The sequence below is a fragment of the Jaculus jaculus genome, chromosome 4 (genome assembly GCF_020740685.1).
Source record: "Jaculus jaculus isolate mJacJac1 chromosome 4, mJacJac1.mat.Y.cur, whole genome shotgun sequence".
NCBI lineage: Eukaryota > Metazoa > Chordata > Mammalia > Rodentia > Dipodidae > Jaculus > Jaculus jaculus.
In genome coordinates this window covers 159,893,753-159,908,909 of record NC_059105.1, presented here as the reverse complement: position 1 = coordinate 159,908,909, position 15,157 = coordinate 159,893,753, and the positions used below count along the sequence as shown (strand labels likewise).

Sequence of the window (15,157 nt, the reverse complement as noted above, 5' to 3'; positions counted from 1 at the left end):
TACTGGTTAAGGCGTTTGCCTACAAAGCCAAAGGATCCCAGTTCAATTCTCCAGGACCCACATGAGCCAGAAGCACAAGGGGGCACATGTGTCTGGAGTTCATTTCCAGTGACTGGAGGCCCTGGTGCACCCATTCTCTCTCTCAAATAAATAAATTTAAAAAAAAACTTGTGAGGCAGAGGTAGGAGGATCACTGTTTTTTTAAAAAAAAAAAAAAAAAAGCTTAAATTTTTGGAGAACTGGATGTGATCGCATACACCTTTAATCCCAGCACTGGGGAGGCACAGGTAGGATGACTGCTTTGAGTTTGAGGCCACCCTGAGACTACATGGTGAATTCCATATCAGCCTGGGCTAGAGCAAGGCCTTACCTTGAACTCCGCCCACCCCAAATAAAAAAAGCTAATTTTGTCTTTGGTTCACCATAGTGCTTATTCCTGAAAAGAAACTAAAAAGAAGGCTGGAGAGATAGATGGCTTAGAGGTTAAGGCGCTTTTCTGCAAAGCCCAAGGACTGGGATTCAATTCCCAATGAAAAAAGTAGCACATACATCTGGCGTTTGTTTGCAGTGGCCCGAGGCCCTGGGGCTCCCATTCTCTCTCTTTCTGTGTTTGTCTCTCTTTGATTGCAAATAAAAATTTAAAGTAAACTAAAAAGCACGGCTACACATGTGCATGCCTGGAACCCCAGTCCTCAAATGTGAGGCCAGCCTGGGAAATACATACTAAGACCCTGTTCTCAAATAAGCCATTAAAAAAAAAAAAAAAGCCATGATTGGGCAAGAGAGATGGCTTAGCGGTTAAGGTGTTTGCCTGCAAAACTCAAGGACCTAAGTTCGATTCCCCAGGACCCACGTAAGCCAGATGCACAAAGTGGCGCATACATCTGGAATTCATTTGCAGTGCTGAGAGGCCCTGGTGTGCCCATTCTCCCTCCCTCTCAAATAAATAAATATTTAAAAGCCAAGGCAAGGCTAAGTACATGTCGAAATCACAAGGAACCCATGTAATCTTGTTTGATTAGATCATCTAACTCTAGGTAGAATGTTCACTTTTCCAGTTTACTGTTATTCCTGAGCATGTGGGACATTAAGACTATCACTCAATTTCCAAAACTGGCGACTTTGGAGCACAATTCCACTGCCTAGTTAACAGGCTTTTCACAGACACTATGTTCTCCTGTCAGCTGAACAGTCATTTGTAATCCACCACTTTCCACAGAAGTTCCTAACTTCCAGCTCTATTTAATATGTTTTTGTTTATTTTTGTATTTATTTGAGAGAGACAGAGGCAGATGGAGAGAGAGAGAGAATGGGTGTGCCAGGGCCTCCAGCCACTGCAGGCAAACTCCAGACACGTACACCCCCTTATGCATCTGGCTTGCTTGAGTCCTGGGGATATCCAGCCTTGAACCGGGGTCCTTAGGCTTCACAGGCAACCACTAAGCTATCTCTCCAGCCCTCTATTTAATATTTTTTGCAAAGAATTTTATCACATTTATCTTTTGCTAGGACAGCATCTCACCCTAGCTTAGGCTGACCTGTAACTCACTCCGTAGTCACAGGCTGGCCTCAAATTCCTGCCTTCTGGGTGCTGGGATTAAAGCAGTGGGCTGTCATGCTTGGCTTACATTCATCGTTTTTTTTTTTGTTGTTGTTGTTGTTCATTTTTTAATTTATTTATCTGAGAGCGACAGACACAGAGAGAAAGACAGATAGAGGGAGAGAGAGAGAATGGGCGCGCCAGGGCTTCCAGCCACTGCAAACGAACTCCAGACGCGTGCACCCCCTTGTGCATCTGGCTAACGTGGGACCTGGGGAACCGAGCCTCGAACCGGGGTCCTTAGGCTTCACAGGCAAGCGCTTAACCGCTAAGCCATCTCTCCAGCCCACATTCATCGTTTTATACATATAACTTAACTCTTTTACGATTGTCTCCCTTTACGAATTATAAACTCTTTGAGAACTTTAGAATTTATAAACGTTTAAATACTGGTTAGAAGAATTGGCCTATGTACAGCATGGGTGTTTCTTCCCATGGCTGTCTTCTGTTCTACCCAAGAAAAGTCAAATTCATCCTGGAACATGTGCCTCGTTTCTTCCCCTGTGCCTAAATCTGTCAAGCAAAACCAAAAACAGAATCAAATCGTTATAAGGCTGTAATTACACATTAGACAGCTTCAGCAAGCAAATTAGCCTTCAAGAACAAAATATGAATTCCTTCCTATTTGAAGTTTTAAATGTCATTTGCCACAATACACATAAATGTATTAAACTGCACTGATTCACTGCAATAATTGCTTGAATGTGCATCCTAACATAGATGGATTTGCTAGGTGGCATTTGGCAGACAGACCTCAAAGTCTATAAAGGCCATTAGACTCTTCTCCACGAATCAGAATGTCCTTCTGAGGAATGGCACCACAAAGATCTCTGTGACTTTATTTCCATTCTTACACCTAGTCTTTTATCTCACTCTATCTAAACTTTATTATTCTCCAACTTCACAGAAAAACTTTTTCATTGTCCCTGAGGAAATTTTTGTTGACATGACTACATTAAAATCACCACCTTTTTTTCCTGCTATTTTCAAGGTAGGGTCTTACACTGCCTTTAATCCCAGCACTCGGGAGGCTGAGTTAAAAGGATCGCTGTGATTTCGAGGCCACCCTGAGACTACACAGTGAATTCCAGGTCAGCCTGGGCTAGAGTGAGACCCTACCTCAAAAAGCAAAAGCAACCAAAAACATCATTCACAATTATTTAAACTCCCTCCTGCCTTATTAGGAAATAGTCTAAATTTGTTTTATGCTTTCCTTCAGTGGCCATGCAAAAAAATCCACCTGAGTTTTTGTATCTGGCCTCAAACTTGTGGCAATCCTGTCTCAGCCTCCCAAATGCAGGGATTAAAGGCACGCACCACTATGCCTGGCTTTAACAAGATAAATTAAGGTACTAAGAGAGCTTCTTTGGACAGAATTCAGTTGTAATACTGCTAATTTGTAGTAAACCCACAATGATAAAAAGGATAAGCATCAATGACTAAAAAAAGTCCACATCAATACCAAGTGATTTGTAAGAACCAAAAAGATATCATATAGACATGGAAATTATGCCTAAATTCTCTTATAACTTACTATCTAAACTTACAAAGCCACCAAATAAATATGTACACCATGTCAAAAAATTATTTTAATAGTTACAAAACATTTTTTTTACACAATCAGTATAAAATAGCAGTTGATTATTTTATAATTATGAGAATTACTTAGACTTGAGGTCTTGGCTAAGTGGGGCTGAAATCAACAAAAGGTCTTGGACTGTTGGCTCAGTAATTATCCTAGGACGCCCACCCTGTTGATGTCCGGCATGCTTAGCTCTGATGAGATGACCCAGTCCTTTAAAAAAAAAGTCTCTCTTTATTCATTCTTCGGAGGCTTGAAGTGAATCCGGCAGCGTTCATTAAACACCTACGATGTTAAAATAGAAACACAAATTATTGAGACATCTGGTATAAACAGGCCTGAATCCAATTGGAGATTGACAAATTAGGAAGACATTATCATTTGTTCCAGGTCAATAGATTTAGGAAACAGAAGAGTTTCCACAGCAGGTCAAATTAGATGCTAAGTATAGAAAATGCCTTGACATACAATTTTTAAAGATTTATTTATTTGCAGGGAGGGAGGGAGGGGGAGGGGAAGAGAGAGAGCTTGGGTGCACCAGAGCCTACAGCCGCTGTAAACGGCAGACAAACTTCAGACGCAAGCGCCACTTTGTGCATCTGGCTACAAGATGATTTTACCGTCATATTTGCTGGCTGGACTCCTCTTTTGCTAATTGTATGAATTCATAAACTTATTTTGTCCATCTTGTTTCCTAAAAACTATGACTATTAATTGGGACAATTACAAAATAATGATATTGCTAGTTTTGGTTCAATTAACTTTATCTTAGCTTAGCATCATTCCATTAATTCATCTCAAAAGCTCAAACAGAATTATCAGTGCATTCTTTCAGATTTAATAGATTTGTGCCATTTGGGGGCTGAAGAGATGGCTTAGTGGTTAAGGTGCTTGCCTGCAAAGCCTAAGGACCCAGGTTCAATTCTCCAGGTCCCACGTAAGCCAGATGTACACGGTGGCACATATGTTTGGAGTTTGTTTGCAGTGGCTAGAGGCCCTGGTTCGCCCATTCTCTCTGTCTCTAATAAATAAATAAATACAAAAATTTAAAAATTAAAAAAAATAGATTGTAGCCATTTGGAAATTGACACAAGACATTTTTTTTGAGGGAGGGTCTCACTCTAACTCAGGCTGACCTGTAATTGTAGCATTGGGGAGGTGGGAGGCATAAAAGATCAAGGTCATTCTCAGCTACATATGACGCTATTTCATAAATAAAACAATCCAGGGCTGGAGAGATGGCTTAGCGGTTAAGCGCTTGACTGTGAAGTCTAAGGACCCTGGTTCGAGGCTCGGTTCCCCAAGACCCATGTTAGCCAGATGCACAAGGGGGCGCACGCGTCTGGAGTTCGTTTGCAGTGGCTGGAAGCCCTGGCGTGCCCATTCCCTTTCTCTGTCTGTCACTCTCAAATAAAGAAAAATAAACTAACTATACACACACACACACACATATATGTATATAGTATATATGTATATATATATGTACACACACACATACACATATATAAAAAACAATCAAGCCGGACGTGGTGGTGCATGTCTGCCTTTAATCCCAGTACTCAGGAGGCTGAAGTATGAGGATCACTGTGAGTTGGAGGCCAGCCTGGGCTACAGAATGAGTTCCAGGTCAGCCTGAGCTACTGTGACAGCCTACCTAAAAACAACAACAACAAAAACAAATCCAAAAGCAAATGTGCCCATAGTCAGCACGATTCTTTACTGTAGCAGGTCATGGACTCCCCACAGCTAACGGCTGTGCTTCCACACAGCGGTAAACAGAGCGGCACCACAGAAAAGGGAAGCCCCCGGGTGGTTGCTGGGGAGCCACCTCTGCTCTCCTCAGAGCCCGCCGGCGCTTTCTGTCCCCTCCCTTGGTTGTCGCCTCGCCGTTAGTTCGTACCTTCCAGCTCCTGTCGTTTACTACTTCTTCAACATTCAGTTCTGACTGCATCCATTTCAACTGCAAGAAAGGAGAGATCACCGACGTCATGCGCTGAAACCACTCTCACTTCGTGCTGTCACATGCTCCTCAAACCTTGCCGCGTAACAGTCACCTTTACCATTAAAAACCCCCAATGAGGGCTGGAGAGATGGCTTAGCGGTTAAGCGCTTGCCTGTGAAGCCTAAGGACCCCGGTTCGAGGCTCAGTTCCCCAGGTCCCACGTTAGCCAGATGCACAAGGGGGCGCACGCGTCTGGAGTTCGTTTGCAATGGCTGGAGGCCCTGGCGTGCCCATTCTCTCTCTATCTCTTTCTCTCCCTCTCTCTCTGTGTCACTTTCAAATAAATAAATAAATAATGAACAAAAACCCCCAATGATACAGCATTTTACAGAATAATACAAATGGCTGCTAGATGTATTTTCAAAGTTTCATCTTATTCAGGTATAAAATAGTACAAATTAAACCATTATGACAAAATGAGTGTCTACTAAAACCTAATCATAAGGGTGTGGAAAACATACACACATTTTTAGCAGGAGTATGACTTGCTGCGATTTCCATGGAAGGCAACATGGCAAGATTCAAAAAGACAGCCGGGTGCGGTGGTGCACACCTTTCATGTTAGCACTCAGGAGGCAGAGGTAGGAGGATCACCATGAGTTCAAGGCCAGCCTGAGACTACATAGCAAATTCCAGGTCAGCCTGAACTAGAGTGAGACCCTACCTCAAAAAACCAATAAAATAAAATAAAATAAGTAGGACTGGAGAGATGGCTTAGCGGTTAAGCGCTTGCCTGTGAAGCCTAAGGACCCCAGTTCGAGGCTCAGTTCCCCAGGTCCCACGTTAGCCAGATGCACAAGGGGGCGCATGCATCTGGAGTTCGTTTGCAGAGGCTGGAAGCCCTGGCGCGCCCATTCTCTCTCTCTCCCTCTATCTGTCTTTCTCTCTGTGTCTGTCGCTCTCAAATAAATAAATAAATAAAATTTTAAAAAAATAAAATAAGTAAAAGAAGCCTAACGACCTAGGTTTGATTCCCTAGTACCAACATAAAGCCAGATGCACAAGGTGGCACATGCACCTGGAGTTTGCAGCAGCTAGAGGCCCTGGTGCACCCATTCTCTTTTTCTGTATCTCTTCTATCTCTCTGCTTTCAAAGAAAAACATTTTTTAAAATGCAGTCACATGTTCTTGAACCCAACAATTCTAGTTTTAGAAATTGATAATACAACTACAGATTCACAAACACAGCACAGAGGAATAGAGAGGAAGAGGAATATATAAGGCTCAAGTGACTCAGAAAAGGTATTAAGTTTCCCACACCTCCATTAACATAGCCAAAGTCCGAGGCTATAAAATGCCTTTCTAAACTTTCCTTAAAACTGGCAACCAAAGTATCTAGCAGAAAATAAGCTGATTCTACTGCAAGGTTCACACGGCAGAACTGTAATAAGTAATGGAGCAGAGGGATCTGATCAGAGGGATTAAAAAGAAGCTAGCTAGAGCAGGAAAACAGCTTGAAGACATTCAGGAATATCAGTAGTAAAACATAAACCACAGATCGAGGCCATGCAGAGTTTAAAGTCAGGTGTGCACAGTGAGCTGTTTGAAGACGGGCCTGGGCTACATGAGAGCCCAGGAAGCCAAAAGGAGAGAGCAGTGGAGGAAGGGAGAGAGTCCTCTGCTCCCCACCTGACCCCTTGCCTTTCGGGGGTGGCGGGACAAAAGAAACACCAATGCAATTCCCAGCTCCTCAAGGAGCAAGGAGCCGCTTCTCTGCACCTCCATCTAGCAAGCATTATGTAACAAATCCTTTCCGAGAATGAAAACGTAGGAAGCTATGGTTGAGCCCATTGTACAGAAGTCTCAGAGTAGTTAACGTACTTCCTCAGACCTGCTTCACAGGCTCTGCGTCTGTTCCTTTCTGTTTAGAACACTGGAGACCTTAGAGCAAACTTCCAATATAATCCCTCCCGTGCTACAAACTAACTGCCACCTCTGAGGCTGTGGGTCTTAAACAGGTCAATTTTCTCTCAAAGGCCACTAATAAGGTGACAACAACTATAAATGAAATCCAGCCAGGGAGTTTTTATTTATTTATTTATTTATTTATTTTTTTTTTTTTTTTTTTGGTTTTTCTGGTTTTTCGAGGTAAGGTCTCACTCTAGCCCAGGCTGACCTGGATTTCACTATGGAGTCTCAGGGTGGCCTTGAACTCACAGCGATCCTCCTACCTCTGCCTCCCGAGTGCTGGGATTAAAGGCGTGCGCCACCACGCCCGGCTATTTATTTATTTTTGTATTAAGGATTCACGTAAAGAACAGGGGCTTTTGCCGCGCGTGGTGGTGCACGCCTTTAATCCCAGCACTCGGGAGGCAGAGGTACGAGGAGCGCTGTGAGTTCGAGGTCACTCTGAGACTACATAGCAAATTCCAGGTCAGCCTGGGCTACAGTGAGACCCTACCTCAGAAAACAAAAATAGGGCTATCTGTAGACTAGCAACTCTGTATAAATTGATCAGACTTTGCCTATTAGTCACACTTCATGTAAAAAAAAAAACAAACAAAAAACTGACTGAACCCAAACGAGCTAGGTTAAAGTCCCACCTTCTCTACTTTTACACCCTGTGACTTTGAGAATGCCCATTAGTAACAAAGTTTCAGTTTCCTCAAACAGAAAATGAGGAGGAAGAGTTCTTCCTGATCCCATAATCTTCAACACACACTTTGAAGAGGAAGAAAATAATCCACATTTCACTTATCACTATGCTGCCCATGTTTGCCCTCCAGCCCTGTACATCATTGGCTGGAAAGCAGACTTTAACTCACTGATTGCACTTGACAACCCTCCCTGTGGCCAGCACCCTGGCACTCTTTCAGGGCGCTAAGGGCAAAGGGGCAGAGACGAGAGATGAGTAAATACTCTGGTGCAATCACTCACACTCAGTGGGTTACTGTGAACTTTGCTTTCCACTACCAAGTCACTCTACTCTGACTTAAATTGCAAACAGAGATTTTTTTCTGTTTCTGCCCAGTCCTGCCCAGCAGCTTCCCTGGTCAGCATCTTTTGTCAGGGCTGGAGATGGCTTAGCAGTGAAGGTGCTTGCCTGCAAAGCCTAAGGACGCAGGTTCAATTCCCAGTACCGAGGTAAACTAGATGCACAAGGTGACGCATGGTCTGGAGTTCATCTGAAATGACTAGAGGTCCTGGCGCGCCCATTCTCCCTTTCTATCTGCCCCTCTCTCAAATAAACAAATAAATAAAATATATTTTTTTGTTTCTTTTATTTATTTATTTCAGAATGACAGACAGAGAAAGAGGCAGAGAGAGAGAGAGAGAGAGAGAGAGAGAGAGAGAGAGAGAGAGAGGGAGAGAATCGGCGCACCAGGACTTCCAGCCACTGCAAACGAACTCCAGACTCGTGCATCCCATTGTGCATCTGGCTCACGTGGGTCCTGGGGAGCTGAGCTTCGAACTGGGGTCCTTAGGCTTCACAGGCAAGCGCTAAACCACTAAGACATCTCTCCAGCCCAAATAAAATATTTAAAAGCAAAACAAACAAAAAAACCCAAGCTGTGATGGTGATCTGGTTGCCACATTTGTGACCCTCCCTCACTGCTCCATGGGCGTCTCTCCTGAAGCTGAGCTAATGGATTAAACTGTGTAACTGGAAAGGAAGACGATTCTTCAGTCAAGGCTGTATTGGTAGCTGTACTTCCTGCTACACCCTACAACCTCTTAAAAAATGGGCACACAGACCTGGTCTCGCGCCAGCCCAGGCTGATCTGGAATTCACTATGTCGTCTCAGGATGAACTTGAACTCACAGTGATCCTCCTTCCTCAGCCTCAGGTGCTGGGATTAAAGGTGTGCACCACCACGCCTGGTCCCCTCACACCTACTTTTATAAACATCATGATTCCATTGCACACTAGATTTTCAAGCACCTGACACACAGGAACTGAGTCATCTATGGTGCCACTTAAATACAGATAAGACTTAATAACTAGATCCTAGTTATAAAGAAATAACAAATATATCCAAGAAACTCTCAAAATCACTCAAGAACTATAACAGGGGGAGTCATGAGCCCTAGGAGTGTAACTGCTGGTGTCTGGCTAAATGTATATACTCTGCTCACCAAACTGCCTAGTAAGCACTTCTCTCTCTCTCTCTCTTTTGTTTTTTGGTTTTTCGAGGTAGGGTTTCACTCCAGTTCAGACTGACCTGGAATTCATTACGTAGTCTTAGGGTGGCCTCGAACTCATGGCGATCCTCCTAACTCTGCCTCTCAAGTGCTGGGATTAAAGGCGTGCTCCACCACACCCAACAGTAAGCCCTTCTCTGAATGTTCATACCCATATTATTTATTTGTTTATTTAAGACAGAGAGCGTGAGAGACAGAGACAATGGCGTGCCAGGACCTCCAACCACTGCAAATGAACTCCAGATGCATGTGCCCCTTGTGCATCTGGCTTACGTGGGTCCTGGAGAATTGAACCTGGGTCCTTTGGCTCCTCTAAGTTTGAAATTGCACAAAATCAAGAGTTAAACCTAAGCCAGGCATGGTGGTGCCCAACTTCAATTCCAGCACTCAGGAGGCAGAGGTAGAAGGATCACTGTGAGTTCAAGTTCAGCCTGAGACGACATAGTGAATTCCAGGTCAACCTGGGCTAGTGTGAGACTCTATCTCGAAAAAACAAACAAACCCAAAAAAACCACAAGAGGGTCTGGAGAGATAAAGGTGCTTGCTTGCAAAGGCTGAGGGGCGGGGCTCAATTCCCATATAAAGCCAGATGTGCAAAGTGGTGCATGCACCTGGAGTTCATTTCTGGTGGCAGGAGGCCCTGGTACGTATCTTTCTATCTTTAATAAATAAACAAAAATATAAGTGTAAGGGAAGGTAAGTAAATAAAATAAATTATGAGATTTTACATATGAGACTTTTTGAAAATACATGAACTTTAATATATTTTTAAATTTTTATTAGCATTTTCCATGATTATAAAAAAAAATCCCATGGTAATCCCCCCCCCCACTTTTCCCCTTTGAAATTCCATTCTCCATCATAATATATTTGTTTTTAAAAATATTTATTTACTTGACAGAAAGAGAGTGGGGGAGAGAAAATGGGCACACCAGGGCCTCCAACCACTGCAAATAAACTCCAGACGCATGCACCCCGTTGTGCATCTGGCTAACATGGATCCTGGGGAATCGAACCTGGGTCTTTTGGCTTTGTGGGCAAACACCTTAACTGCTAAGCCATCCCTCTAGCCCTACTTTAATATATTTGGAAGAAAGTGAATAAGGGCCTAAAACCAACCAATCCCCAGGATAAAATGGCTACTGCTGGCTAAATATTTCCATTGCTTTCTTTTCTTTTTTGTTCCTTCTAGTTTTTTTTGTTTTTTTTTTAAGGTAGGGTCTTGCTCTAGTCCAGGCTGACCTTGAATTCACTATGTCGTCTCAGGCTGGCCTCGAACTCACAGCAATCCTTCTGCCTTGGCCTCCCAAGTGCTGGGATTAAAGATGTGTACCTCCACTCCTGGCCTCCATTGTTTTCTTGTTATACCACATACAGGGCTATAGGCAACAGTCAGATGAGGCGTAGACCCTATCTACATCAGGGAAGAAAATAAGGCTCTTACATATTTCTGGGTAACACTGGCCCTTTCCTTAAGAGTAAAAGCACTATAGGCATGCTGGATAAATAAGGTAGCTAAAGAGCCAAGATCCTTAACAATGTCCACTAAGTAGGGCAATAAATTTTAATGGGGTATTAGCATATCTAGTACTGCTTTGGTTTTTTTCTTTGGGGGAGGTTGAGGGGGGGTCTCACTCTAGCCCAGGCTGACCTGGAATTCACTATGGAGTCTCAGGGTGGCCTCGAACTCATGGGGATCCTCCTACCTCTGCCTCCCGAGTGCTGGGATTAAAGGCGTGCGCCACCACGCCCGGCTAGTACTGGTTTTATAGCTGAAGAGACTAATGTACTGTAATTAAGTCATCTGTATTACTGTTTGTTTTTGAGGCACGGTCTCACCCTAGCCAGGCTGATCCTGGCTAGCTTCAAACACCCATGTCTCAATTACAAGCATGAGCCAATACACGTGGCTTCAACAGACTTCTTGTTTGGGTGGGTGTATTGCACGCACATGTGTGCACATGCATGTGGATGCCAGAGCTGATGTCAGGTGTTTTCCTCAATCTTTTCCTACCATGCTTTCTTTCTTAAAATATATTTTGTTTTTAGGGCTGGAGGGATGGCTGCGGTGGGTTTGATTCAGGTGTCCCCCATAAACTTAGGTGTTCTGAATGCTAGTCTCCCCAGCTGATGGCAGTTGGGAATTAACATGTCCTGGAGGCGGTGTATTACTGGGGGCGGGCTTATGGGTGTTATAGCTAGTCTCCCCTTGCCAGTGTTTGGCACACTCGCTTGTTGCTATTGTCTACATGTTGGCCTGGGGGTGATGTCCACCCTCTGCTCATGCCATCGTTTCCCCCTGCCATCATGGAGCTTCCCCTCAAGCCTGTAAGCCAGAAGCTGCTCTTGGTTTTTCCCAGAAGCTGCTCTTGGTTAGGAGATTTCTACCAGCAACGTGAACCTGACTGCAACAGTAAAGTGGTACTGAGGAGTGGGGTTGCTGCTAGACACCTGTGTGGTTTTGGCCTCTTGGAGCTGATTTTCTAGAGGAATGTGGAAGGATTTGAAACCTTGGCCTAAGAGACACCTTGCAGTGCTGTAAGTACTGCTTGATGGACTATTCTAGTCAGAGTTGAAAGGCCTGAAGGCAGTAAGAACTATGGACTGTGAGGTTTGGTTTATGAGGGGGAGAAAGAGCTTTGCCTGGACTGGGCTAGCAGTTTGTGTGAGAAACTTGCTCTTGTGCCTGAGAAGTTGTGCAGGGATGCTTTGTGTAAAAATGAACTGGTGTGAGCAGAGGGATATGGCACGGAAAGAAAACTCTTTGGGTGAATAGCTGCCTGTTCAGCTGCAATTGAGAGGTCACAACCTTTGAGATTGGGCCAGCTGACCTGCACTGAGGCAACAGGAAGAATGTAGACTCTTTTGAAGGGGACTGAGTGCTTAAGGAGTGTCCTGTTCTTCAAAGTCTATTTTATTCCCCCCTGGATTAACAAATTGGCACCCTACTAGGTATTGTGGAGTATACGAAATGCAGGAAAGAGGTTCACTGAGTTTGCAACACGGTCTTGTGTTTTGGAAATGACTATGGGCAGAGTGAGACAGGTTTGGTGGATGCCTGAATGGAGACCATATGGGGCCATGAGGATGAACTGTGGATTGCAGTGGATACCCAGTGGAGATGCCGGGACCACAAGATGACTGCTAAGGCAAGCTGCCGGTCCCGATGAAGTTTTCCAGGACTGTGTGTAGCCTAGCTGGAGGGGCAGAATTGGAAGTCCAGACATTTGTTGCTGGTAGTACTTATTGGACTGGAAGATTTCTCACTAACTAGAGTTGTTGGACTTGGAGCTACACAGTATGGCATTTGCCCTGTTTAAAATCTTGTTGAATGTTTCTTTGCTATGCTCAATGCCATCTTTCTCAGTGTGAATGTTTATTCTGCGCCATTGTGGGTTTTGGGGGGACTTTTTGGTATTATGGCTCCGTTAAAAGACCTTGGATTATGGGGATGTATGAACATCATTGGAATTGTAAAAACTATGAGGACTTTTAAAGTTGGACTGAATGCATTATATTTTACAGCATGTCTGGATATCAGTTTATGGGGATCAGGGGTAGAATGTGGTGGTTTGGTTCAGGTGTCCCCCATAAACTTAGGTGTCCTGAATGCTAGTCTCCCCAGCTGATGGCAGTTGGGAATTAACGTCTTCTGGAGGTGGTGTATTATTGGGGGCAGTCTCCCCTTGCCAGTGTTTGGCACACTCCTGTTGCTACTGTTTACTTTATGTTGGCCTGGGGGTGATGCCCACCTTCTGCTCATGGCAATGTTTTACTCTGCCATCGTGGAGCTTCCCCTCGAGCCTGTAAGCCAAAATAAATCTCTTTTTCTCAGAAGCTGCTCTTGGTTGGGTGAGTTCTACCAGCAATGTGAACCAGACTGCAACAGATGGCTTAGCAGTTAAGGTGTTTGTCTGCAAAGCCAAAGGACCCAGGTTCAATTCCCCAGGACCCACATAAACCAGAAGCACAAGGGGGCACACATCTGGAGCTCATTTGCAGTGGCTGGATCCCTGATGCACCCATTCTCTCTCCCTCTGTCAAATAAATAAATACTTTTATTTATTTGAGATAATACAGACAAAATCAGATGGAGATAGAGCCTCCAGCTGCTGCAAAACAAATGAACTCTAGATGCATGCACCACATTGTGAATCTGGCTCATGTGGGTCCTGGGGAATTGAACCTAATCACTAAGTTAGCTCTCCACCATACTTTTTTGTTGTTGTTTTGTTTTGTTTCTCAAGGTAGGGTCTCACTCTGGTCCAGGCTGACCTGGAATTAACTATGCAGTCTCAGGGTGGCCACGAACTCATGGTGAGCCTCCTACCTCTGCCTCCCGAGTGCTGGGATTAAAAGCGTGCGCCACCATGCCTGGCACTTGACTTTATTTTGAAGGCTATGGTTGGAAACCTTTGCCTGACGAATGTAGATTTAATCAACTTACCTTTGTTTGTTCTTTTCTAAGTTGCTTTAATAATGTTAAATCATCCAAATTCTTTTCTCTTTCTTCTCGGAGGTTTTGTACTACTGCTGATGTCTGGGCTATACAGTGTTTTATAACTCTGTCCCTACTGACATGAGCTGCCATCAACTAAAAGAATACAGGGATGGAAAGGGGGAAAGAAAGCACATTAGTTTATGACATGTTAGTGATAAAAAAATTCTTAAAAATAATTCTAGGACTTAAAACTGTCTGATTTCTTTTTTAAAAATTGAATCTATAGAGAAAATTGTGTTGACCCAGCTAAATCACCTAAAAGCAAAGAGGAATGCTTCAGAGGTGTAAAAGACCCCTGCAGGGCCTGTCAGCTGAGTGTCCAATCCTGCCTGTGGCTTTCCTCACTCCATTCATCCCTCTATCCTCACTCCATTCATCCCTCTTTCCTCACTCCATTCATCCCTCTATCCTCACTCCATTCATCCCTCTATCCTCACTCCACTCATCCCTCTATCCTCACTCCACTCATCCCTCTATCCTCACTCCACTCATCCCTCTATCCTCACTCCACTCATCCCTCTATCCTCACTCCATTCATCCCTCTATCCTCACTCCACTCATCCCTCTATCCTCACTCCACTCATCCCTCTATCCTCACTCCATTCATCCCTCTATCCTCACTCCACTCATCCCTCTATCCTCACTCCATTCATCCCTCTATCCTCACTCCATTCATCCCTCTATCCTCACTCCACTCATCCCTCTCTCCTCACTCCACTCATCCCTCTCTCCTCACTCCACTCATCCCTCTATCCTCACTCCACTCATCCCTCTATCCTCACTCCACTCATCCCTCTATCCTCACTCCACTCATCCCTCTATCCTCACTCCACTCATCCCTCTATCCTCACTCCACTCATCCCTCTATCCTCACTCCACTCATCCCTCTCTCCTCACTCCACTCATCCCTCTCTCCTCACTCCACTCATCCCTCTATCCTCACTCCACTCATCCCTCTATCCTCACTCCATTCATCCCTCTATCCTCACTTCACTCATCCCTCTATCCTCACTCCATTCATCCCTCTATCCTCACTCCATTCATCCCTCTATCCTCACTCCATCCATCCCTCTATCCTCACTCCACTCATCCCTCTATCCTCACTCCATTCATCCCTCTATCCTCACTCCACTCATCCCTCTATCCTCACTCCATTCATCCCTCTATCCTCACTCCATTCATCCCTCTATCCTCACTCCACTCATCCCTCTATCCTCACTCCATTCATCCCTCTATCCTCACTCCATTCATCCCTCTATCCTCACTCCATTCATCCCTCTATCCTCACTCCATTCATCCCTCTATCCTCACTCCACTCATCCCTCTATC

At 44.4% G+C, this 15,157-nt stretch overlaps 1 protein-coding gene across 1 annotated transcript in view; it reads right to left on the bottom strand.

The window, feature by feature from the left end:
• Positions 1–3,176: 3,176 nt before the first annotated feature.
• Mix23 (mitochondrial matrix import factor 23) overlaps positions 3,177–15,157 on the bottom strand; it is a 29,998-nt gene continuing 18,017 nt past the window's right edge. Inside the window, exons 3-5 of the mRNA XM_045148136.1 lie at positions 13,775–13,921; positions 5,083–5,142; positions 3,177–3,467 (exon numbers count right to left, since the gene is read on the bottom strand). Coding sequence (XP_045004071.1) covers positions 3,417–3,467; positions 5,083–5,142; positions 13,775–13,921 — 258 coding nt within the window. The 3' untranslated portion in view covers positions 3,177–3,416. The remainder of the gene's footprint in view (positions 3,468–5,082; positions 5,143–13,774; positions 13,922–15,157) is intronic.